General features: G+C 51.7%; 1 protein-coding gene across 1 annotated transcript in view; it reads right to left on the bottom strand.

The window, feature by feature from the left end:
• Positions 1 to 24,573, bottom strand: part of PTPRN2 (protein tyrosine phosphatase receptor type N2) — a gene marked incomplete at its 5' end in the record, with an annotated part of 671,781 nt that overhangs the window by 420,335 nt on the left and 226,873 nt on the right. Inside the window, 4 exons of the mRNA XM_082661426.1 lie at positions 2,178 to 2,557; positions 3,610 to 3,650; positions 5,580 to 5,798; positions 15,884 to 16,241. Of these exons, the coding sequence (XP_082517552.1) occupies positions 2,178 to 2,557; positions 3,610 to 3,650; positions 5,580 to 5,798; positions 15,884 to 16,241 (998 nt within the window). The remainder of the gene's footprint in view (positions 1 to 2,177; positions 2,558 to 3,609; positions 3,651 to 5,579; positions 5,799 to 15,883; positions 16,242 to 24,573) is intronic.

The raw sequence follows: 24,573 nt of genomic DNA, 5'->3' as shown, positions 1-24,573 counted from the left end.
AAGTTACCAGTTACTCTGACAACAGAGGCAGAAGCCTCCGTCCGTCCGTGGAGGGAGGGTGGGAGACGCTTCTGGAGCAGGTCTCCCCTGTGACACACAGGGAGTTCTGGACATAAGGCTGTCGGCTGCACCACAGAGCTTCCATCCGACAGAAACAGCAAAAGAGAAGACGGGAAATCGGCCAAGATAATGATCCTTTTCTTTAACCCGCGCTTGTAGCAGGTAAGCGTTCAGGCCCCAAAGCTGAGGCCAAGGAAAAGCCCTCAGGAAAAGGAACTCTGGGCGCAGAGAAGAAACGCTCAGAAGTGGCTTTGCGTTACAGGAAAGTCAGCAAGAACAGGAGGAGACACCCGACGAGATGGGTCTCCCTCCATCCAGGTGTCGTCCACTCACGCTGGGTTTCCTGTGATGCTGAGAACGGTAGGCCTGGATGGTCCTGCTCTAAAGTTCATCATCCTCTGTTCTCCGTTGTTCACGCAGACTCGAAAAGTCTTCCCAATGATCAGAATCCTTTCCCAGCACTTCCATGGGGCCTCGGTCTCCTGTGTGCGCAGCTAAGCCCCAGGCCCCAGACAGGAGCAGCCCTGTACCCTGCGCCGGGGACCAGCCCTCCTGGTCCGGGCATCAGGACATCCTGGCGGGAGGAAAGGTGCTCAGAGCAGCTGCACAGGGGTCCCTCCAGTGACCACGCACACACACACAACACAGAGATGCACACACACACACACACACACACAGGAACACGTACAAACTACACACACATGCACAGACACACGTATGCACAAACGCATACACACATGCACACACACAACCACACACAGACACATACATCCTACACACACATACATGTGCACCCGTGTATACATACATGCACACATACACAAATATACACAGCCATGTGCACACAACACAGACACACACACAGAAACATACAATACACATACACGTCACACACACACACACACGAGAGCAATGTCTGCTGAGAAAGGGAAAACCCACGGCACAGGTCAGACCGGGCAGCAGGCTGCTGGAAGGGTCTGACGCAACAGCACCATCCAGGCCCCCGTGCGCGCTGGGTCACGTGTGACTCTGACACACCCAGCGGGAGTTCCAGTTCTGAGCAAAGGGGCTCAAGGCAGACAGGGTGCGAGGAACACGGCCCGGAGGTGTGGAGGCTGGAACGGGCAGGCGCATCTTCATGAAAAGGCTGGAGAAACGAGGCGTCAGTGCTGCAGAAGCCTCCAAACCCAGGCGAGACACCACCTTCAGCTTCACGGGGCCTTGACACAGGGTCTGGGTTTGCCGTGTGCGGTGCAGCGACGGTGAACGCGCGCGGAGGCGAGAGCGCAGAGGCCGCGGAGTCAGCAGGAGAGACGGTTCCCGCTGACGGAGCCCCTCCCCACGGGGAGTAACCACTGAAGCACACTCGACGCCTGACCAGAGGCACAGGATGACGCAGAAGCAAAACCGCGGGTGGACGTGTGCGCACACCTGCACACGCACCAGCGCACACCTGCACACACACGCACGCCTGTGCATGCAGCCAGACACACGTGTTTTCCCTTGGAATCCCCACTTCCATTCCTTGAAGGAAACGCACCGTTACGAAGCGTCAAACGTCAGGTTCGTTAGTGAGATGACCTGAAGAACAAGGCCGACCACCTGTCACTTGCTGGGCACGTGACATTGATTCTGTCCCTTGTTGCGCTCAGCACAAAATTAAGGAGAGGACAGAACACTCCATGGTGGGCGGCACGTTTTTCCCTCGGAAGAGTGACTCATACCCTAGTATACGGACGACTTGAAGCTTCTGGAGTTCTAGCCAATGTGGGCTGCCCGGGGCGCCCCTTGCACCGCCCATCCTGCCTGAGACACCCCGGCTCCAGCTCCAACAGGCACTCTGTGGCCTGAGCTGCAGGTGATGGCGCCAGGACCAAGGAGCCAGGCAGGGCTTTGTTTGGGGTTTATTTGGTGGAGAATCACCCTGAAGCTCGGGTTCCCGGTCCAGAACACGGGGTCAGGGGGACGGCTGGTTCCTGGCTCCCCTCCCACACCTGCAAGACCAGGGATGCCCACCCTCCACCTCCAGGTGAAGATGGGGAAAAATATGAAAGCGTTTCCCCAGCCTGCGCAGGGCCAGGATCTCACCCACGGAGAGATGAAAAGCTCCCACTCACTCGTTTTCCGTCACAATGTAGCCGTACTCCTCCTGGGGAGGTTGGACTTCCAGCCGCAGGCCTTGGCCGGGGGGTCCCCGGGCCCCGGCGCCGGGGCGCTGGTCCTCCTGCGGGGCCGCCGGAGCCCGGAGCTGCGATGCCCCAAGTCCGCCCGGCTCCGGCTCCGGGTGCAGCGGCCTTTGCAGTAGCTCCTTGGAGTAGGTCTGACTCTTTATGTTCTCCACCCCAACGCGATCCTCCTCTGAAGACGGGGAGGCCTCAGGGTCCTCCGATTTCTTGATCTCCGTCTTGAAAGACCCGGCAAGATGGGGGGCTCCAGGCAGGAATGGAGACCCAGGACCCTGCAGGAGGTCCCCGAGTTTGACGCCCAAACGGCTGACCTGGCAGAAAGGAAACCAGCCTAAGAATGTGCCCCAAGTCACAGAGAGGCATCAGCACCAGACTCTCGGGGGAGCGGGCACTGGCGTATGTGAGCCTGGGGCTGGAGTGGGCCACACGGGGCAAATTCGGCGTCCGGCCGAATGCATGTCGTCTGGAGAGCCCAAGCTCTGCTGGCCTCTCCCTCTGCGTCCCAAATTAGAAACGTGTCCCTAGACCCCATGGCTCCCTCCGCAACTCGGACAGCCGAACCCTCCACTTTTTATTTCTGATGGACATTTCAAAGAATTGTTGGTGTTTTCTTCACCACGTGCTAACAGGCACTGAACCAGGAACCACTAACATAATCTGACAAGAGAAGTACTAACCAGAAATTCTTCTTTTCCACCCACAAAATAGAGTTTCGTAGAACCACATCACTGCCATTGCTTATGAATTGACTTTCTGCATCCTTAAGACTAATACAAATGAGCAAAAGTTCTCCAACAGGGAAAACCAACAAAGCGCTCCGTGGGTGGACGTGTGCGCACACCTGCACACGCGTCAGCCTGTCCCAGACCCCTCTGGACCAGCACACTGTCGAGGGGCCCCTTGGCAACGACAGAGGAGCAGTGGTCTCCCCACCCCCCACAGTTACTAGGGAGCATGGGACGTGTGGCTGGCACAGCTGGGGAACTGATGTCTTATGGACTTAATTTTAACGGGTTTAAGTTCAAGCAGCCACATATGGCTGGTGGCTCCACCATGGACAGCGCCATGGGTGTACATGATCCAGAGCCTGTGAACGTCTGTTAAATGAACCTCAGAAACCAGGACACGCGGGACGACCTCAACGACACAGAGTGGGTGTGAAGTCTTATCAGGCGGTGTTGTCCTCCCGTTTCCCTGGGTGGATGGGGGGGTGGTTCTGAGGAATATTAATTTGAGATTATGAGGGTTTTTCTATCTTTTTCTGGAAAAAATTTTTTTTGTATTTCACGTACGTTCCCAAACTATGGACAAGAGAACTAACGCGACTCTGGGTTTCACAGGACCCGAACACGCCCCATCTTACCTCCTGGTAAAATCCTGCACCGCCGTCTCGCACTCTGTTATCTGTGAAAGACACGAGCTCATCAAAATCCTGGCCCAACATATATACACTAGCAAAGGTAAGGCAGATAGCTAGTGGGAAGCAGCAGCATAGCACAGGGAGATCAGCTCGGTGCTTTGTGACCGCCTGGAGGGTTGGGAATGGGAGGGTGGGAGGGAGGGAGACGCCAAGAGGGAAGAGATATGGGAACATATGTATATGTATAACTGATTCACTTTGTTATAAAGCAGAAACTAACACACCATTGTAAAGCAATTATACTCCAATAAAGATGAGAAAAAAAAATCCCGGTCCAGCATGTCAGCACAAAGGTCACAGGACATACAGGGTGACCACCGAGTAGGTCAGGCACAGTGAAACTGGCCTCATTCCCACGACAACGAAAACCTCCGCTTACAGTACAGAGGTGGCGCTCCGTAAAGTCCACGACAGAGGAGGGCTGACACACTAACTCAGACACGAAGTCAGTCAGTCAGTCACGATGCCAGTTCCAGGGAGCCACGTATTATCCTCAGGTAGCTCAGAGCAGAAAGAGCCGCTGGGCCAGGCGCAGCGCGCAGTTACAGAAAGGAAAGTGAAGTGTCGGCCCACACACCTCATGCTGAGACGCCTCCAGACTGGGTACTTTCCTGTGGTGGCCACTCCTCTGAAGACACACGCAGGAGTCGGTGTGTGGCTCCTGTGCTCCTGCAGACCCTCCCAGCCCCGGACAGGGACCATCTCGTCCGAGTAGCAGCCCAGCATCTTTTCCTGCATCGGTCAAGCCACGCTTCCAGCTTCCAGGCAAGCGTCGTCCCAGCCCACAGAGGAGGGAGAGACATGCACCTTGCGCCTGGCATGTTCCTGGGTGCCTACTGTGTGCAGCGCACTGCGTTACATGCTTTATAGCTTCCGCAACTCTGAGAAGCGGTCAGGCGGGGAGACGGGGCCTGCCCTGCTCGGCCCTCGCACAAGGCTCCCTGGCGGCTGTTAGTGGGTGCATGTATGTGAGTGGGTTGGGGTGTGTGAGCGTGTGTGAGTGTGAATGTTGGGATGTGTGTGAGTGTGCATGTGCTGGGGTGTGAGTGTGCATGCACTAGAGTGTGAGCGTGTCTGTGTGTGTGAGTGTGCATGCACCGGGGTGTGTGTGTGAGTGTGTGTGAGTGTGCATGTGCCGGGGTGTGAGTGTGTCTCTGTGTGTGAGTGTGTCTCTGTGTGTGTGTGTGTGTGTGAGTGCATGGGCCGGGGTGTGAGTGTGCATGCACTAGAGTGTGAGCGTGTCTGTGTGTGTGAGTGTGCGTGCACCGGGGTGTGAGTGTGTGTGAGTGTGTGTGAGTGTGCATGTGCCGGGGTGTGAGTGTGTCTCTGTGTGTGAGTGTGTCTGTGTGTGTGTGTGTGTGAGTGCATGTGCCGGGGTGTGAGTGTATCTCTGTGTGTGTGTGTGTGTGTGTGTGAGCGTGCATGCGCCGGGGTGTGAGCGTGTCTCTGTGTGTGTGTGTGACTGTGCATGTGCCGGGGTGTGAGCGTGTCTGTGTGTGTGTGTGTCAGTGTGCGCCAGTGGGCGTGTGCCAGGGGGTGGGGATCTCTGCTTTCTCCCTGGAGCAGCCCCAGAGGCTGGTGTGGCCTCAAGCAGACATCTGAATGAATCTCTTTCACTTTATTATTCAAATGTTTGCCTCCATGTTGTACTCGCTCACACAGTCCGGACAAAACCTCTTTCTCTCCTGTTTTTGCTCACCCGGAACCTCACCCGGAGGCATCACAGCCCCCTCCTCCACAGAGCAATTCGCCCTTCAGCGTACGTGCTCTGGAAGGCTCAGCCTGCGGAGGAGGCTTTCAGAGGCAAAAGTTCAGACAGACACAAATCGTTAACATGAATTCCACCTCGCAGCAGAAAGAATGCAGCCCAGCGCACCACGCGCACACGCGGCGAGCGGCCGGGAGGCACTCACCTGGCACGCCGTCTCTGTGGCGCACGGCCCCCGAGCGGCCCGCCTGGCCTCTCGGCCCTCCGCCGCCTCTCCCGGCGCCGTCCTGCTCCCCTTCCGCGCGCCCGCCTGGCATCGCGCTCGCTATCGCACGGGCTGCCTCGGCCACATCGAGGGCGCTCAGACCCTCCACGCTGCCCGGGCGCTCCTGCAGGTCCTTCAGCAGAGCCTGAACACGTGCCCCTAGACGGCACACACGAAACAGACAAACCGAGACAAGGGACAGCGTTAGAACAAGGACACGAGGATGCAGATGGGTGGCAACGGTGAGCGCAGCAGAGGGACGGGAGCAAAAAAGGGCCAAATGGAATTCTGCAAGTGAAGAGTTCAGTATTTGAAATTTAAAAGCTCCCTGGATGGGCTTAACCGCAGATTGGATGATGGAGAACAAAGAGCTGGTGAATTTGAGGACAAACAATGGCAACGATTCTCATCCGTGGAACAGGGAGAAAGGACTGGCCACACCTTGGCAACGCGGCACAGCTCCAGGCGCCACAAGTGTGACTGGGTCTGAGAGGGAAAGGAGAGAGAAGGGGACAAAGAAAAGAAAAGAACCTCCACAAGTGCCCTGAGATCGGTGAAGAGCATTAACTCAGAGATTCGAGGCACTCGGAGAGCCACACGACGGCCGCTCCCAGCCGAGCTCACAAGGCCGCACAGAGAACCGAGGTGCCCCAGGACACACCCAGCGCCCTGTAAGCACGACATACGTGACATGATACACAAGTACACACTGGATCATTTACATGTGAGGATGCATCTGAACCACTAAAAGAAAAGGTGTCTAATTCAGAAGTCTAGATTACACAGCGAAAATATCCTTCAGACGTGAGAGTGGAAGAAAGACATTTTCATATTATTGAAAAGAAAAGAGTTACGATGGTCCCTCACCCTGGACCTGCAGTGCAGGAGATGCTAGGAAAAGCTCTGCTGGCTGGAGAGCAGTGGGGTGGCCCGGAGTCCCCCACAAGGTTTGCTGCAGGGTGGTGACAGCCCCGGCCTTGATTCCGTGTCAACCAGGAGCTCCTGAGGCTCTGAGCTCTGGGCCTCGCCGGTCCCGGAGAGACTGACGTTCCCGGGGCCGCCCACATGTACAGACAGCAGATGCGGCTTCCAAATGCCAACCAACCAACCCAGAGCCCCGCCCCGCCCCCAGGCGACTGGCCCCCTGCCCTGCGCACCCCGGGCCCGGGTCCCAACAACTAGGGGCTGCCCCTCTGCCCCAGAGCCGCTGACGTTATTCACACCAGCCGGTGCTGCCTCGCCTGCTCCTTCCTGCAAACCCACAGAAAGGCCCTGCCTACAGCTCCCCTCCCTCTGCCCCGTCACCAGCCTGGTGCTTCCCCGGGTGGCCCCCGCCTCTGGGAAACAACCTTTTTCACGATAACCCTCTCCTGATCTGTTGGTCTCACCACACCTGAACGGTAATAGAACCTGCACTTTGAAACAGCTTCCCGTGGAAGGAAATGCAGACGGATGACTTCCCTGTGGCTGCTGCCTCCGTGGTCCTTGACCCCGACCTGAGCCCCTGGGGAGGGCACTGCCCCCCTGCATCCCCACCTCCCCCTGCATCCCTCCCCCCACAGCCCCGTAGACACGTTTAGGGACCAAACGCTTGCCTTCCAGCAGTGAACCTGGAAAAATATTTCTCACTTCCTCATAAACAGAAACATTGTAAAAACAGAGAAGCAAGCCTGACCCAGACCAGGGCAGGAGGCTGAAGGCTTGAGGGACCCCGACCCCACACAGCGTCAGAATTCCTGCTTCTCTGGGACGACAAAGGGCACAGGTTGCTTCGTAGAAAAGAGAAAAACTAAGGTAGAGTAAACAGTAAGAGAAACAACACCTAGCTGTTTATTAAGCCTCTAGCATTATAGACACATCAACTTTCAGGGGTCTGTACTGTCGCAGCCATGGCCTAAAAGGCGAGGAAACGCAATGACCTGAAACTAGAGGCCGAGGCTTGGCCCCTGCAGGCGTGGTCCCTGCCAGGGGCCACAGCACGGCAGGACCCACCATGGCGTCCCAGGACACCGACCAAGGCAAAGGAAATGGATCAGTACGTTTACGAGACGTTTTTTAACAAGTGTTGAATCCAAAATGTGTTTCTGCGGAACGCAAACTTAACCAGGAAATTCAGCTGGGAGAACGCTCCACTCCCCAGGGCCTTGGTTCACCGAGGATCTGCTCCTGTTCTCCGCCGGGCCATCCTCAACACAGAGCTGTGTCCCTCCTAACAAGGGTCCAAGGTGGACTCCCTGCCCCGACTGGGCCCCGTGAGGATGTTTCACCACCTCGCGGTTAAGCCCCTGAGTCGCACTGTTGGCCGGTTTCAAGGGGTCCAGAACATGTCCTTCTAAGAGTCCACTTTCTCTCCGATTCCAGATTTAGGAACAGGACCAGTGGGACTACTGCGCTAGAACCGTCATGCGAATGGGGGCACACGGGTGTCAGGGTGACAGTTCAGACCCTGGGTAGCAAGTCGCCGCGGACCGAACTGTGGCTGAAGCAGGCGGACTCTCCTGGGCACGGCCTGGCCTGTGGGCGGCCGGGTCCGCATCTGCTGACGCCCTGGTGCTGTCCTCTGTGCAGGGGGCCAGGGCCTGTCGCCGCCCTGTGACCTTTTGCCCACACACGCCCCTCCCCCCAGCTGCTCTCAGGCTGCCTGGGTGGGAGACACACATTCCAGGTCATGAGGGAGGTGGATAATCAGTGAGGGATTCAGGCCTCCCAGAGGGTCTCAAACCTAAACGGCAGAGCTCAAGAGCAGGAACTCTCCTCCCGCCCTTCGTTCTTTCCTTCCTTCCACAAATGTTCGCTGCACGTTTTCTGTGCTCAGCTACCTGTCAAGGTGCAGGAATAATGCAGTTAGCAAAGCACTTGCTTCCACGGAACGTTCATCTATAGTAGAAGAAACAAAATAAACAATTAAAAACAAACACATACAATGTCTGGTGGTGACGGGGCTGTGGGAACAATAATGCAGAGCGTGGAGGATGGGGCAGTGGGGAGGGACGATGCTGCGTTAGACAGGATTGTCGGAGAAAAGCTCAGAGGCCCAAAGAAGGGAAGTCCTGAGCCCAGGGACTATCTTAAGGAAACGCTCTGCGGGCAGAGGACACAGCAAGCGCAAAGGCCCTGGGGCAGGAGCACTGGAAGGAAGGAAGGCGGCCAGAGTGGGTGACCTGGAGCAACAAGCGGGGCGTGAAAGTCGGGGGCACTTTACAGGGTCTCAGACCATGAAAAGGACCTGGATTTTTGCTGAGTGGGATGAGAAGCCCTTGCTGGGTTTTGAGCAGTGAGTCGTCATCTGGTTTACAATTTTAAGAGGTCTGCAGGCTTGAGACAAGGTCAGAGCCGGGAGGCCGGAGGCGGCTCCTGCAGGAACCCAGCTGGGGATGGCGGTGCAGCAGGCAGAGCTGGCGGGAGCCTATGTGTTTCTATGGCAGGTCCAGATGGACCGGATGTGAGGTTCAGGGGACGGAACAGAGCCCAGGTGGGTGACAACAGACAACAAAGCTGGAGGAGCTGTGTGAGGTCAGCTCCCAACGTTGGGGGAGCCTGGGAAGGGGTGGAGGCTCTCGGCAGCCCCTCAAAGCATCCCACAGGGCGATGTTTTGTTTTGTGCAACCCAGGGCAGGAAGGATGTTGGTCAAACACAGGGCAAGTCAGAAATCCTAAAAGACCCACCACAAACAGGGGGTCACGATCTGGACAAAGTGTGCTCTGCAGCCAGCCACACCCAGGCTCCAGTCTCGGGGTCTGTCTGTGTAGATGGGTCAGTAACTCCCACTTGAAGGGGTTATTGAGAAAGCGAAATCAAATGTTTAGACTGTCTACCACGTCTAATAACCAAATAGCTAAGGGGAAATTGTGCCCCTCCTCCAATAATCTGTGCTGACATTTAATAACTCAGAGAAACCCTCCCTACAGTTACCTCATGTCCTTTCCCTTAACTTCCCTCGGCTCTATTCTCCTTATTTGGAGGGAAGAGCAGAAACAGACCTGCAGCGTGAAAACACTCACGTTCTTTAAGATAAAGACCAGAGAACGGGAGAGACTTTCCGTGGGCCTCTCTAACTATAAGACGACACATCCATCTTCAAAATGGTATAATAAAATATAATTCCTAAAACTGTCTCCTCTCATCCAAAAAAGAAACTTTTCAGATTACCATTAGTGAAAAATAACTAAAAAACCCATAGGTATACAATGGTAGATGCTAAGCGGCTGACCACTTAGGAGGAGAGCAATTAACTCGTGTCAGCGATCATCTCCCGCGTAAGTGCGGTTGACCACAGTGAGTCAGCTCAGAGGCGCCCACTGTCAGTCCTCTGAAGATGAGGAGAAATGAGGAAATCCTCTTTAAAGAGTGTAGCCAGCCCTGGTGGACTGGAGGGACCGTGGCGCAGAGCACAATCAAATACCACATGCATCAAAGTGAGACGCTCTGTTCCGGCTGCCGCACCATGTAATTCCGAGATCCGGCCGGCTTATAATGACATTTTAAGTAGCTTTCAATGTGCCAAGTGGGCTCTAGCAGAGCAATTACATGAAATGTCAGGACATCAAATATGTAAGGCCTGGAGTAGGAGATCAGCTCCCATGAACAACTGCTGCAGGCCTGACCTACAGAAATTATATGTCTTAATAGGGTCCCCCAGACAAATGCTACAAGCTTTAGAGAATAAGCAATGGTGTGCAGTTAACCTCACACAAATCTGCTTCCACAAAGAGGATGTGATCATACACAACAGTTTCTGCTCCTAAGTGCCTTTACCACCACGTGTACATGAAAGTACACAGTTTAGGCACATACGAACGCACACATCACCACCATAATCACCACCATCACCACCATCACCATTACCACTCTCATCACCCTCATCCTCACCACGATCACACTCAGGGGAGTAGCCTAGACACGGGCTGGGTGGCAAATGCAGACCCCACAGGAGGAAACTTCCCAGGAAGGGCTTCCGGGGCAGCCCCTGAAATCCGTCTACATTAACTAAATGGGCTGAATCAGCAAGGCATCTGGATCCCATTCACGGAAACACCCTTTGAATGTGAGAACTGCCGAGCTCCCTCCCCGCAGCAAAGGTTGGATGGGAGATGCCCAGGTGTGCACGCTTCATGCTGCAGTTCTGCAGACAGGAACTCAGTCTATGATCAGAGCCAAACCAATGTGTATTTGCCACAATTTTTAAAACTTTAAATACAAAAGTGGCCTCGCACTTTTTATTACCTAAGAGTGACTGGAGTTCATGGGACTTGCCTGAATTTTAACCCAGCGATGGAGGAAGAACGAGCCCTGGCGAATGCACTGCAGGGACGTGCAGAGGAGAAGCAGCAGCTGCGCACGGCCACACCCGGGTCAGCCGTGCGGTGCCAGGCCTCACAAACGCACACGGAGCACCAAAAGGCACACCAGCGCTCACAACACCTGCCTGGCGGTGATGAGATCCAGGGTGTCTTATTATTCTGGTATTGCATGGTAACCATTTACTACTTCTACAACTGATAAAAAGCACAACAAATAATCCTTTACCCATTCCGGTTTCCATAGAGAACTGATCACAGAATACAGAACAACACTCTAACGAGGGGCATTGCCAGCTGGGCCACAACCCAAGACACCGTGTCCTAAACAGGAGAAGCTGGACCAGCCGTGTCTGAATCCCACACTTCACACTTTGCCGTTTGCCCTTGCCATTATCCTACTGCCCACTGGTCTTTTAATTTTATGTGAATTAAAGCTTTTTCAAAGGCGACACGGTGTAAATAATGAATAAATGAAGGAAGAGGGTCTCCTTTCTAAGTTTTTACCAAATGAACATTTGCCATGCACATGAAGCCAGTGGCCTGATTTACTGATTCGGGAGCAGGGATGGGTGGGTTTTCATGAGCCCTGAGGGCTACATATTGGTCTCGACTGTCCTGCAGAAGGGCAGCCACTATCTGCGTCACCCACGTCTCTGTCTTCCGCACTACACCCGCTGGGTGCCCGGCACAGCCAGCTCTCCAGAGCTGCGCCCCCCGGGAGGTCACACACCCTGGCCCTCTGGGCCTCCCTTCTGACTTTCTCGCTGGTGCTTTCAAGGTGAAACTGGGTTTTGAGGACAGGGCTGCTGTGTCTTGCGCCTTCCTAGGGATCCTGTGCTCGTGGCCCACTGAATCTACCTGAACGCTCCCCGGGGTTCTGAAGGATATTAGACCGAACGGCAGGGGCAGTTTTCCAGGGGCGAGTGGTGTGGAATGGCCTGCCTGGGACTGGTCCGGACAGGTAACCCCGGGAAGCTCTGGGGCTTTAGAGGAAGGCTGGTCTTTTCTTGCCTTGTCCTTTTTCACTATGTAAGAAGAGAGCCCTTCCTCCTTCCAGCCCTGGCTGACACCCCTGCCCCCAGGTGACCCTTCTCTACTCCTCTGCTCACCCTAAAGGCTCAGCACACAACTTTGCACACAATGAACAGTCAGAGAAAGCTAGACTTTGGAGCCGAATGGCATTTAAAACATTAGAGTCCGGGACCAATAAGCCCAAGAAATAAAGCAAATTGTGTTTAAATCTGCATTTTAGACGGTTCTTAAAGGCTTCCATCCACTTTGCCTTAAGTGACCTGACTTTGGGACAAACGCTATCACCTGCTATCTCAAGCTGCAGGTTCCTCATCAGGAAAACGAGGCTGACAATAACACCATCTTTCACGGTTGACGTGAAGAGCAAATGATACCATTCACCCACTCAGCAAACACCCTGCAAGGCACATGCTGAGTCCCGGGTGCAAATGTGAGAAAAGCAGCACGGTTTGCTGGCTTCCGTAAGCTGACGGTCTACAAGCGGAGACAAACATTTATCCAATACGTGCAAACGCGTGAGTCAGACTGTGAGACACGCTCCAGAGAAAAGTACAGCCCTGCGAGGGCTTCCCTCGAGGTGGGGTAGGGTGAGGTGAGCTCCTCTTGTTGGGGGATCGAGCACTTTCCAAACAGTCAAGGTGAAACGTGCCAGAAAGGTTACGTGGCCGGGGCTGCTGGACGCTAACGAGACACAGGGAGGCAGCGTCCCCCTCACAGAAGGTCGCTGTCCCCCTGAAGGCTTCTTGCTGAACGCTGGACACGCTGGTCACATCTCCGAGCTCCTAGCTCACAGGGCGTGTGCAACAGAGGGACTAGTACACGTCCTCCTTGGGGTGCAACCAGGAAAGTACAGGACAGCATCAACAGGCAGGAAGGCAGAGAGGTGGTCTCGCCAAGAGAACACCCACTGCCACGGCGATCCACAAACCGCCAAGGATCACAAAGGGTGAAGCTCTCCTGTGAGGAGCGAGGGGTTCGAGCTCCACAGGAGGCTCTCCAACCCCCAGATCCTGCACAGGAGCGATGAGCCCCCAAAACACCTGGCTCTGAAAACCAACAGGAGATACATCTAAGAAAACCACAGAACTACAGAGAATGGGAAATTCGCTCTTAAAGGGCCCTTGCGCAGACTCACTCGACTCAAAACCAACGCAGGCGTGCCTGATTGCAAGGCACCTGCATCACAGAGGAAGGAGACCCACTTACTAATCTTGAAGTACCTGCTGGAGAAACAGGGACCACTTGGGATGCTCCCCAGGGACTGAGACACTGCAGGCACCACTGTGGAAATCGCCACCTAACCTGTTAGCCCCCTACCGAGAGCGCTGCCACCCCTGCACCTCAGCAGGGCTCATGACCAGTCAGGCAATAACCCCACCCGCCAGCGCCCCTCCGCAACCCTGACCTCACCACAACAGGAGGGCAGGTGCCCCACACGGGCACGCCCCTTGAGCCCCGGGCTCCGGTGGCCAGTGGGATTGCACCTCTGAGCCCCACAGGATGTCTCCTACAAAAGCCACTCCTCAAGACTGGGAGAGGTGGCTGATACACCTAACACAGAGAAACAGACACAGAGAATTAGGCAAAATAAGCAGACAAAGGAACATGTTCCAATCAAAAGGACAAAACATAAACCTCTGAAAAAGAACTAAATGAAAGAGAGAAAAGCAACTCAGCTGATAAAGAGTTTAAAATAATGGTCATAAAGATGCTCACTGAACCCAGAAGAAGCATGGATGAACACAGCCAGAACTTAACAAAGGGACAGAAACTATAAGAACTACCATATGATCCAGCAATTCCACTCTTGTGTACTTATCCAAAAAAAACAAAAACACCAATTCAAAAAGATATATGCACCCCCATGTTCATTGCAATAGCCAAGATATGGAAGCATCCTACGTATCCATCAACAGATGAACGGATAAAGGAGATGTGGTGGGACTTCCCTAGCGGTCCCGTGGTGAAGACTTCACCTTCCAAGGCAGGGGCGCAGGTTTGACCCCTGGTAGGGGAACTAAGATCCCACATGCCTCAGGGCCAAAGAACCGAAACATAAAACAGAAGCAATATTGTAGCAAATTCAGTAAAGACTTAAAAAAAAAAAAAAAAAAGGTCCACATCAAAAAAAAAAACTTAAAACAAAAAAGATGTGGTACATACATATATACAATGGAATATTACTCAGTCATGAAAAAGAATGAAATTCTGCCATTTGCTACAACATGGATGGACCTAGAGGGTATTAAGCTAGTGAAATAAGTTGGACAGAAAAAGACAAATACTGTGTGATTTCACTCATATGTGGAATCTAAAATAAAGAAGAACATAAAGCAAAACCTCATAGATACAGGGAACAGATTAGTGATTACCAGAGAGGAAGGGGCTGATGGGGGCAAGATGGGTGAAGAGGTCAGCTGTATGGAGATGGATGGTAATTAGACCTTTGATGGTGATCACTCTGTAGTGTATACAGATGTCAAACTAAAACGTTGTACACCTGAAACAATATTTTTTAAAAAAAAATGATGCAAGAGAATAAAAGGGAGGAGAAAGCTTTTGTAGTTTAAAAGGCGCTTAACAGGTACATCCACCAATTCAGTGGACCGTCTTCAGATACTGCCTTCAAAGAACCGACTGTAAAGAAAATTTACAAGTGAGAAATTTAAACACAGATTAGATACTTGGTGATATGAAGACATTAGTATGAAGGTTAACATGGGATAAAGCTGTTTGGTTAGGTTTATTCAAGAGTCGTATCTCTGGCAGTGCAATACTGAAGTGTGACAGGTGAAACCTGACAGCGTCCGATTGAATCCGTCAGCGTAGGGGAGGAGGGGGTCACAGAAGTAGCGAGAGGAACCCAGCAATGCATGTGTGGGCGTTCATCCTACAAGTCTCTCTGTTTGCTCTGAGACTAACATTTTACATGACTCTTTAAAGCATACAGCGCAGTTGGGAAGACAATATATACAAAAAGATAACCCACATTGCAACGTAGCCCAGGAGAAAACGCCAACCAAATGATGCCGCTAATAAGCGTCCCTGGAGAGCGGAGAGAGCATCTTCAGAGGATGTTCCCCGAAGAGCCCCACCAGAGCGGCCCGATCAAGCCTCCACTTACAGACAGGGAGCGCGAATGGGGACGGACACTCGGTGTTTTTTAATGTTACCTGCTTCATGTTATTATTTGTGTATCTTCATAGGGGAAGAGTCATATTCCATCAAAATCGCACTTTATATCTTACGGTCTTAGGGAAAGGCTGTTAGAAAACAGATGAGGCCCCTGGGCATCTCACAGAGGCTAGGACCGGCCAACAGCCCTCCTCCCGTGGGGCGACCACAGCAGGGGTGACTCACATCAAGGGCCGAAGCGGCGGCCTCGAGGGCTGGTCACTTCAAGGGCCCAAGTACACTCACGGCACTGGGGGCAGCGTTCGTTTCAGGCCGGTCTCTGGGGACCAGCAAACACCCATAAACCAAGGAGCTGGGCATGAGTCTGACCACAGGAGTGGAGAGGCAGAGACAGAAGGAAAGGGCAGTGGACTCCTAAGTCGTTTATATTCAATTTACCAAACGCTGGGCGGGGCCAGCTTTGGCCTGTGAGTCGTATTCCCTCATCATCTCCACCAATAAAGTCATGAAATAGCGAGACTGTCGGGGCAGCGAGAACTGAACGTGGAGGGCGCCTCCCCCAGGAGATCCGAAGGCCCCTCCGCCGCAGGCACTGGCCGCCTGAGTCCCCGCGACCCAGGAGCAGGACCAGGACGGACGGCCCCTCCCACCCCTCGGCCTCTGTCCGCTCTATGGCGGAGCCTGGTGCGCGCGTGGAGAGAGCCTCGGAGGCCCGGCCTGGGCAGCCGCCCGAGAGGCAGAAACAAGCCGACGACAAGCACGCAAAGGGTACTTACCGTCGTCCGTGCCCAGGGCGTCCCTGGGGTCCGGAGGCGAGGGCCATTTCTGGGGGGCCGCCGGTGCCGAAAGGACCCTGGGCTCCCGCCAGGGCGCGCGCACGAGCTTGCGGGTTGCGGGGTCGCCATCCCTGGGGGGCGCGGGGGGCTTCCGGGCCGCGTAGGCACCCAGTGCGGCGACCAGACTCTGCCTGTCCGCGCCGCCGGCCACCTTGGGGCTGAGCTCGTCGGGCTGGAGCCTGCGGAGCGTGCGCAGCGGGCGGTCCCCGGGGAAATCGGCCCGGGACGCGGGGGCATAGGTCAGGGCGGACGTCCGGGCCATGAAGGTCAGCACGCTGTCGGCCGGGGGGTCCTCACCCTGCAGGGGCCGGGGGACAAACAGCAGGTGAGCGCCCATCGACGGGCAGGCCCTGAAGTGGCACCGGGTCTGGACCTCCGGGCGCTAAACAGCACCTGGCACCCGGAACGCGCACCCCAAACAGGCGCCACGGCTTAATTCACCGATGGGCCGGGTCCCACGTCCACATTCCTCCCACGGTGGTTTTTTCATAACAGCTTTATTGAAATACAGTTCGCACGCCATGAGATACACCCCATTCAGTGTTTTTAGCAGATCTGCAGAGCGGTGCAAACATCGCCTGGTACAGAACCCTCTATCACCCCCTTCCTCCTCCCCCGGCCCCAGGCAACTGCTCATCTACCTCCTTCTCCGTGACTTTGCCTATTCTGGGGCATTTCACGTAAACAGAATCACAGTGGGGCCTTTGTGTCTGGCTTCTTTCGATGAGCGTGATTATTCCAAGGTGCATCCGTGTCGTAGCACGTTGGTGCCAAATTCCTTTTGATGACTGAAAATTATTAAGGACAGAGCACATTTTGGTTTCTTCATTCCTCAGCTGGTGAACATCTGGGTTGTTTCCATTTGGGGGCCATTGTGAATAACGCTGCTGTGCACCTTCGTGTACAAGTCTCTGTGTGGACCTGTTTTCATGTCTCCCAGGCACGTGCCTGGGAGTGGGGTGCTGGGCAGTGGCCAGCTCTGCATGAACTGCCAAAACGTGTTCCCGCGAGGCTGCACCACTATCACCGTGCCGGCAGCATGTGAGGGCTCCATTTCTCCTCTTACTATTTATTTTATAGTACAGCTGTCTTCCTTCGACATAGCCATGCACTGGTGTGTACTGTAACTCCACAGAGTAGCTTCCCCCGCGACGGACTCTCTCCTTCGTCTGACGGTTTTTATTTCACTCCAGCTCCTGTCTTCGCTGACCACTTAAATCCCTTTTCCATCCATCCAATCCTTTTTGCAGTGATATTCTGGCCGGTGAAGCTGCCAGGGCCTCTTGCTTTACAGATGATGTCGAATCCATGGCCTTTCCCTCAGCCTCCACCCACTTTGCCTCCTCACTCATTTAGTAAACGTTCCCCGGACATGATCTCATCACACTTTGTTTTGCCCACTAGACAAAACGAGGCCCAGTTTCCTCACGTCTGGGACAGCTGTAAAAACGTTAGAAGTCTCCATGTTCTGCCTCTGACGACGGCACCGTCAGAATTTCATGGACAAACAGTAATTTCCCACTCGGAGATGACTCAGGGCTGCTTTCTTGCAGGGACCATAAACTTTTAAAATCTCGCCCGTTCATGTTTTCTACATGCACCTCCCTTGGGGCACAAATCGGTGTTTAGTCAGTGGGTACACACCTGGGGATCTAGCTAAGATGTGCGGCCGTCACTGAATTTAAGACAGTGGCTCAGACTCCCAAATCTGTCATTTTAAAAATACCTGCGTTCAGCCTTGCAGGACAGATTTTCGCGTAGCCAGCCTGAAGCAGGAAGCTGGGCTTGACATGGTGCTATGTTCCGTTCTCACATATGAGCGTGGGCAGGTCACCTGACCTCTTGACACTCGGTTTTCTCCTGTCAGAGGAGACTGGCCATTATCTCCAAGATTGTTTTTAGCTCTAAATGATGTGATTTTAGTTGTCATCCAAATGGTATAATTTTGTTCAAGTGCTGGCTGAAATCAACTGCTTTTCCTTTAGAAGAGAAAAAGTAAGATTCATGAGAGAGAGAGAGAGAGAGAGGGAGAGAAGGGATGCCTCCACAACAAGCAGCCCCTCCAGCAGTCTTGCACAAATTGGGTGTAAGTGTCAATCTTAAGTTCAGCCTGAACTTCCGTGGAGAAAGGCTGTCTCTGAACACCTGGTCGGGCCCCAGCGCTGGAGGCTGGGACGGCCTCCGAGAGCCTCATTACGGTGCCACGAGCACCGACCCTCTTTGCCGCGAATGCACCTTCTACTCAAAGGGCCTTTCATTAGAGTCGAGTGGAGAGCTCGGGGGGCGGGCGCAGCAGGCCGCACACAGAGCAGACAATCAGTGCTGAGTGTGATCCGTGCAGTGGACCAGCGTAAACAGTCTGCGTGAGGTCTTCTATGCTCTGAACCAAATTAAGGTGAAGAGGGAAAAATAACGTTTCAGTCGGCAGACTGTAAAAGTAATAATTAAAAAAAAAACTTCAGTTTTCACAGGTGACCCCAGGTCCTCTGAGAGTGGGAGAGCTTAGCGCGGCCCCGGGTGAGGGTGCCCAGGTCACCCAGAGCCTGGGGGCGGGGGCAGCAGCGAGGAGGGTATCCTCTCGGTCGCTTCCTCTTTGAGGCTTCCTATCCGGACGCAGTGAGCACGTAGAGGGAGCTGGCCTCCGGGCAAGGCTGCCGGGCTTGGGTCTCACCTCTGCTGCTTAGTGACCTTTGCCTTGACGAGTTATTTAGCCTCTAAGTCACCTGTAAAATGGGGATGATGGGCGTAGCACCTGGCACAGAAGCGCTAGTAGCCCCTACTTACTAGTGGCTTACCGCTAGCCTACTAACAGCGAGTGGCTGTCACTCACTCGCCCGTGTCATAGCCGCATTTCCTTTAGAGCAGTGGGACCTGAGCACCGGCCCTGAGGGAGCCATCCAAGTGGACTCTGTCCCACCTCTGGGTCTAAAATTCTACAACCATTTTCAACCCCCTATTCTGAAGACGTTTTAAACCTCAGTCCAACAAACTACGATGTCCAGTTTCCTAAGATAATGCTGAGTAAGTGCTACGACTGCAGTTGCCCAAATCTGGAGACTAGCAACCTGTGGGAAGCATGAGGACTGGCTGGTACAGCCACTTCCGGCTTGTTCACCCCTCATACCGTGTGTCATCCCGGTCTAGTTTGGGTGTCGCTGGTGTGGTCTGCGCCATGTGTGTGAAGCAGCTGAGAACTGCTGCCAGCCTTCCTGGAATGTACCCTGGGACGACATTCCTCAGCCCATGGTGTTCCACACGAGACGGCGCAGATCCACTCCCTGCACATCCCACAAGGGTCTGCTGAGTAAACCAAGGGGACAGGAGGCTCGGTTGGGAGACTGACCCAGTGCTGTCAGCACAGCTCTGCGTGACCTTCAGAACTTTCTAACCTCTCTGAGCTCCACTTTTGCCCCTACAAAACTGGGCGGGGGGTGGAGTCCTTTTTTTCTTGAAGCAGTTGTATTAGGGAGAGTACAGGTACCTAGCTCAGCACATGGCTCAGAGGAGGGCACTGGATAAATGGTAGCATCAGCGTCATTGCTACCAAGCGCCGCCACCACCAGCAGCATCACAGCCACTAGTGCTGCTGTGTGCTGAGCTCTGGACCACATTCTATGTTCTCCAGGGGAAGAATGCCTCCAACATGGACCTGTCCTCAAACAGCCTGCAGACTGAAATGGGAGTTAAGTCATAGACATTAGTAACTGTAATGGAAAGTATATCAAAGAGGTTTGGGGATACGGAGCTTGGAAGGAAGTGACCATAATCAGCTGGGGAAATCAGGGCAGCTTCCTGGAGCCAGGTGACACCCTTCCTAGAGCCACAACTTGCATCACATCCCCTGCCTGTGTGGCTCCCAGCCGTGCCAGGGCCTGGGCACTAGAGCTGAAAGTCAGGGCCCCTTCCTCTCATGGAGATGCACCTGCCCAGTCCCAGATTGCACAATTATGAGCTCCGACTGCAGGCCCTCCGAGTCCCACTTGCCAGCGAACACCGAGTGGATGAGACTTTTGTCTATACATTAGTCACTGTGCTCATCAAATATTCTCTCGTGCCAAGGATCCAGAACAAATTAGGAAACCCAAATTGAGCCATCTTTCGACCACAGAGCAAACATTTCCTCCGGTGTGTCTCACAGCCCGAAGGCAGCGCTGACAAGCACATTGATCAAGACACACTTGCTGCCGGCGTGACTGAGCACACGGTGGTGGGGCTGTCCACAGGCTTCCTAATGAGATGGCCCCGTGATGCCGTTGGAGGCGGCAAGATTGGGGAGCTGGGGGTGGGTCTCGGCAACCCTCACCTCCGGCTCATTAATGGAGAGTTGGGGTTAGGCTGTTCTGCCTTTCTGGGCTCGGGCCGTAGAGGGTAATTCTGGCAAGCTGTTCTGTCTCTGTCTCCACACAGTGGGAAGGTTGTCAGTGCTCAGTCCTGTTCAGGCTCTCGGCTACCCGCCCACGTTCAGGGGCAGTAGATTGAAGGTGTCACTCTTACTGACAGCACTGTCCCCAGGACAAAAACATTTCTGCATTCAGAGGAGCCTCACACTGGTCTAGCTTTGACCACGACAGCTACGCTGTCTGCTGCTCACATACAGAACTATCAGTTAGAAAAATCAGTCCCCAGTTTCTAGGGTTCACAAAATCTGAGGTTGAAGAGGTGTTAAGTTCGAAACCACAGGATCAGTGAATTTTGCAGCAAGTTGACAGCAGTACAAAGCGTGGATGTGAAGTTACGGATATCTGCAAACGATGCCCCATTACACAGCTTGGAACTAGTCCACAGAGACGGCTGACGACAGGATGCGCGCTGGTTCTCGTCTCCCCGTGGCACTACCTTCTCGCTGCGTCACCTCTGCTTCGCTGGGTGCTCCTCCCGCTTTGCACTTTGTCCTTTGCAGCAGCTGCACCCCACACCCTCATGCCTGCAAGCAGAGGTAAAGGGAACGGACTGAGGCAGAGCTGCAGTCCGCCCTTCTGTCCAGCCCGGGTGAGCACGAGGCGTGGGGTTGCAGGTCAGCTGCCTGCAGCGTCCACCCGGAGGACCTCAGGATAACCATCCCACGTGGGTGGTGTGTTCTGAGTGCCAGCGCCAGGCCATTCTTTGGCTTCATGCGTTTTTACTTCTTTTTGACCCTCTCAACAGACATGACATTTTGGTGTCTGCAGACTCCTCATTTTGTGGGTAAGGAGACAGGATCTCTGGTGAGTAGAAGCAGAGCTGGATGTGGCCCCAGGCCTGGCTTCAGGCAGTGCCACAGAGAAGCAGGCCCATCCTGCAGGCTGGCTGACGGAAAACGCAGAACTGTGCTCAACTGGCTTCCAAGAAGGCAACTTGGGGACCTTCTTTTTGGCTTAAAAAACAAACATGAAAAAGCTGAACAAGAATTCCAGGGCCCTGATTTCAGCTCTACCACCAATTAAGCATCTGAAAGTGAACATTTCACTCTGGCTTTTTCAGCCTCGGTTTCCCTCTGTAAACAGAGGTGTCACGTCTATAGGACAGTTTGGGGGAAGTTGCCACCCTAGCACTGCTGAGTCCTCCCACACGTGGTCACGGTGTATATCTCCACGAATGTAGGTCTTCTTTAATTACTCTCAACGTTTCAAAATTTTCAACGTTTAAAGCCTTACACATATTTTTGTTAGATTACGTCTAGTTGTTTCATAATATTTGATGCTATTACGAATGATATTTTTATAATTCCAATACCTAATTGTTGCTGGTATATAGAAATACAATTGATGTTTGTGTATTTACTCTGCATTCCACAGCATTTCCACACTCGCTTATTCGTCTGAGTAGCTTTTTTGTAGATTCCACCAAATTTTCTACAAAGATGATCACGTAATCTGGACGCCTTGTATTCCTTTTGCTTGCTTTACTGCACGAGCTAGGCCCTCCAGGGCAATGTTGCACAGAAGAGGTAAAAGCAGACATCCTTGTGGAATTCCAGATCTGAAGCAGAAAGCACTCATTCTTCCCCATTCAGTATGGTGTCAGCTGTAGGTCTCCATCATGATGTTGGCTTTTGTCAAGTGCTTTTACTTTTGAGACTATCATATAGCTTTTCTCTTCCTTGTTAATATGGTAGGTTGTACTGATTAATCTTCAGATGTAACCAGCCCTGCATTTCTGGAATAAATCTCCCTTGATCATGATGTATTATTAGTTTTTTATATTGTTGGATTTGATTTGTCTAGAAATTTTGTTTCTGTATTTCTGAGATAATCATCTGTAGTTTTCTCTTCTTTTAATATCTTTCTCTGTATGATTTTGATCCTTTGACATTTGTTGAGACTTACTTTATGTCTCAGCACATGATCCATCTTGGGAAATACTCTATGTGTACTTGAAAATAATGTGTATTCAGCGGGTTTTAGGTGTATCATTCTATAAATATCAATTAGGTTATGTCGGTTGATGGTGTTGTTCAAATCTTCTGTATCCTTACTGATATTTAATCTGTTTGTATAATCAGTTACTGAGAGAGGAAAGTTGAAATCTCTAAAAATGATTGTGGACTTGTACATTTCTAATAGTTTCATATTTTTGCTTTATGTATTTGAGGCTCTGACATGAGGTTCATAAAAAGATTTCTATGTCATCTTAATGAATTGACCATTTACTCATTAAAAAAGTCTCTATATCTAATAATACTATTTATCTTGAAGTGTACTTTGATTAAGATCAAGCCACACCAGTTTTCTTATATTTAGAGATTCCATTGTGTATATTTTCCATACTTTTGCTCCAACCTGTATCTGTCTATTTCACGTGCGATGGCTTTAGTAGAATATAGCTGAATATAGCTGAAGCTTTAGTAGAATATAGCTGAATATAGCTGAAGCTTTAGTAGAATATGGCTGAAGCTTGTTTTTAAATTTTATTCAGATTGAACATCTCTGCTTTTTATTTGAAGGGATTAATCCGTTTGTATTTAATATAATTATTGATATGGATGGATTTAACTCTACTTTCTTGATATTTGCTTTATAGTCAACCCATCTGATCTTTCTTCCTCTCTTCCTCCTTGCTTTCCTTCCTATGGACAAATGAAGCATTTTTAGCATTCCATTCTATCTCTGAATTGACCTTCAGTAATACCTATTTTTAAAATGGTTGCTGTAAAAATTATAATGTGTCTAATTTATCACAGTCTACCTTCAAATAATATCACAGAACTTCACAAATCAACAAAAAGTTACAACAGTATAATTCCAGTGTTCCTACCCACTCTTTGTGGTCCTGTTGTCATGTAGTTTTCTTCCACGTAAGCTAAAAACCCCACAAATACATTTTTATTATTTTGCTTCAAATATCCAATAGCTTTTATCCAAAAATTCATATATGTTATGTGTGTGTATCTTTTATATTTACTTGCAAATTTACCATTTCTGGTTCTTTTCATCCCCTTTGTAGATATTGGCTTCTATATGATATCATTTTTCTTTAAGCTAAAGAACTTCCTTTAGCATTTCTGGAGTATGAGTCTTCCAGACACAGATTCTTCCTGTTTCACCTACAGTTTTGAACAATATAAAAGTCTAAATTGACAGGATTTGTTTGGTCTTTTTTTCCTTTTCAGTACTTTAAAGATGTTCTTCCATTGTTTTATGGTCTCCTAATGAGAAGTAAGACTTCATTCTTATAATCATTCCCCTAGATGTAAGGGGTCTTTTTCCCCTGAGGATACCTTTAAGATTTCCTCTTTATCTTTGGTTTTCCCCCAATTTGATTATGATATGCCTAGATTTGTATTTATCTTGCTTGAGGTTCACTAAGTTTCTTGGATCTATGTTTTGATAAGTTTTGTCAATTTTGGAAAAACCCAGCCATTATTTCTTTAAATATTTCTTCTGCCTCATTCTCTTTCTCTTTCCCTTCTAGGATTCCAATTATACTTGTGTTAGAGTTATTTGAAATTGCACCATGTATCTTGGATGTTTTGTTCCATTTTGCACTCTTTTTTACAATATAATCTTTTTTAAAATAAATTTATTTTTTAATTTTTGACTGCGTTGGGTCTTCGTTGCTGCGTGCAGGCTTTCTATAGCTGCGGCGAGTGGGGGCTACTCTTCGTTGCGGTGTGCAGGCTTCTCATTGCGGTGGCTTCTCTTGTTGCGGAGCACGGGCTCTAGGTGTGCGGGTTTCAGTAGTTGTGGTGCACAGGCTCAGTAGTTGTGGCTCAGGGCTCTAGAGCGCAGGCTCAGTAGTTGTGGCACATGGGCTTAGTTGCTCCGCAGCATGTGGGATCTTCCCGGGCCAGAGCTTGAACCCGTGTCCCCTGCATTGGCAGGCGGATTCTTAACCACTGCGCCACCAGGGAAGCCCTACAATATGTTCTTTTTGTTTCACTTTTGATCATTTCAATTGAGCTGACTTGAAATTCACTGATTCTTCCCTCTACTCTCTCTAGTCTATCATTAAGCTCCTCAAATGAATTCTTTACTTCTGATCTTATTACTTTAATTTGTAGCATTTCCATTTGGTTCTTTTTTACTCTTTCCATCTCTCTGCTACAATTTCCCACTTGTTTGTTTATGCTTTTCCACCTTTCCCACTCAATCCTTTAACGTATTTATCCTAATTATTAAGATATCCTTTTCCAATAATCCCAATGAATGAGT

This window comes from Grampus griseus, assembly GCF_964374135.1.
Source record: "Grampus griseus genome assembly, chromosome: 9".
In the NCBI taxonomy this organism is placed as follows: domain Eukaryota; kingdom Metazoa; phylum Chordata; class Mammalia; order Artiodactyla; family Delphinidae; genus Grampus; species Grampus griseus.
The sequence above is the reverse complement of the archived record's forward strand: the minus strand, read 5'-3'. Positions and strand labels throughout refer to the sequence as shown.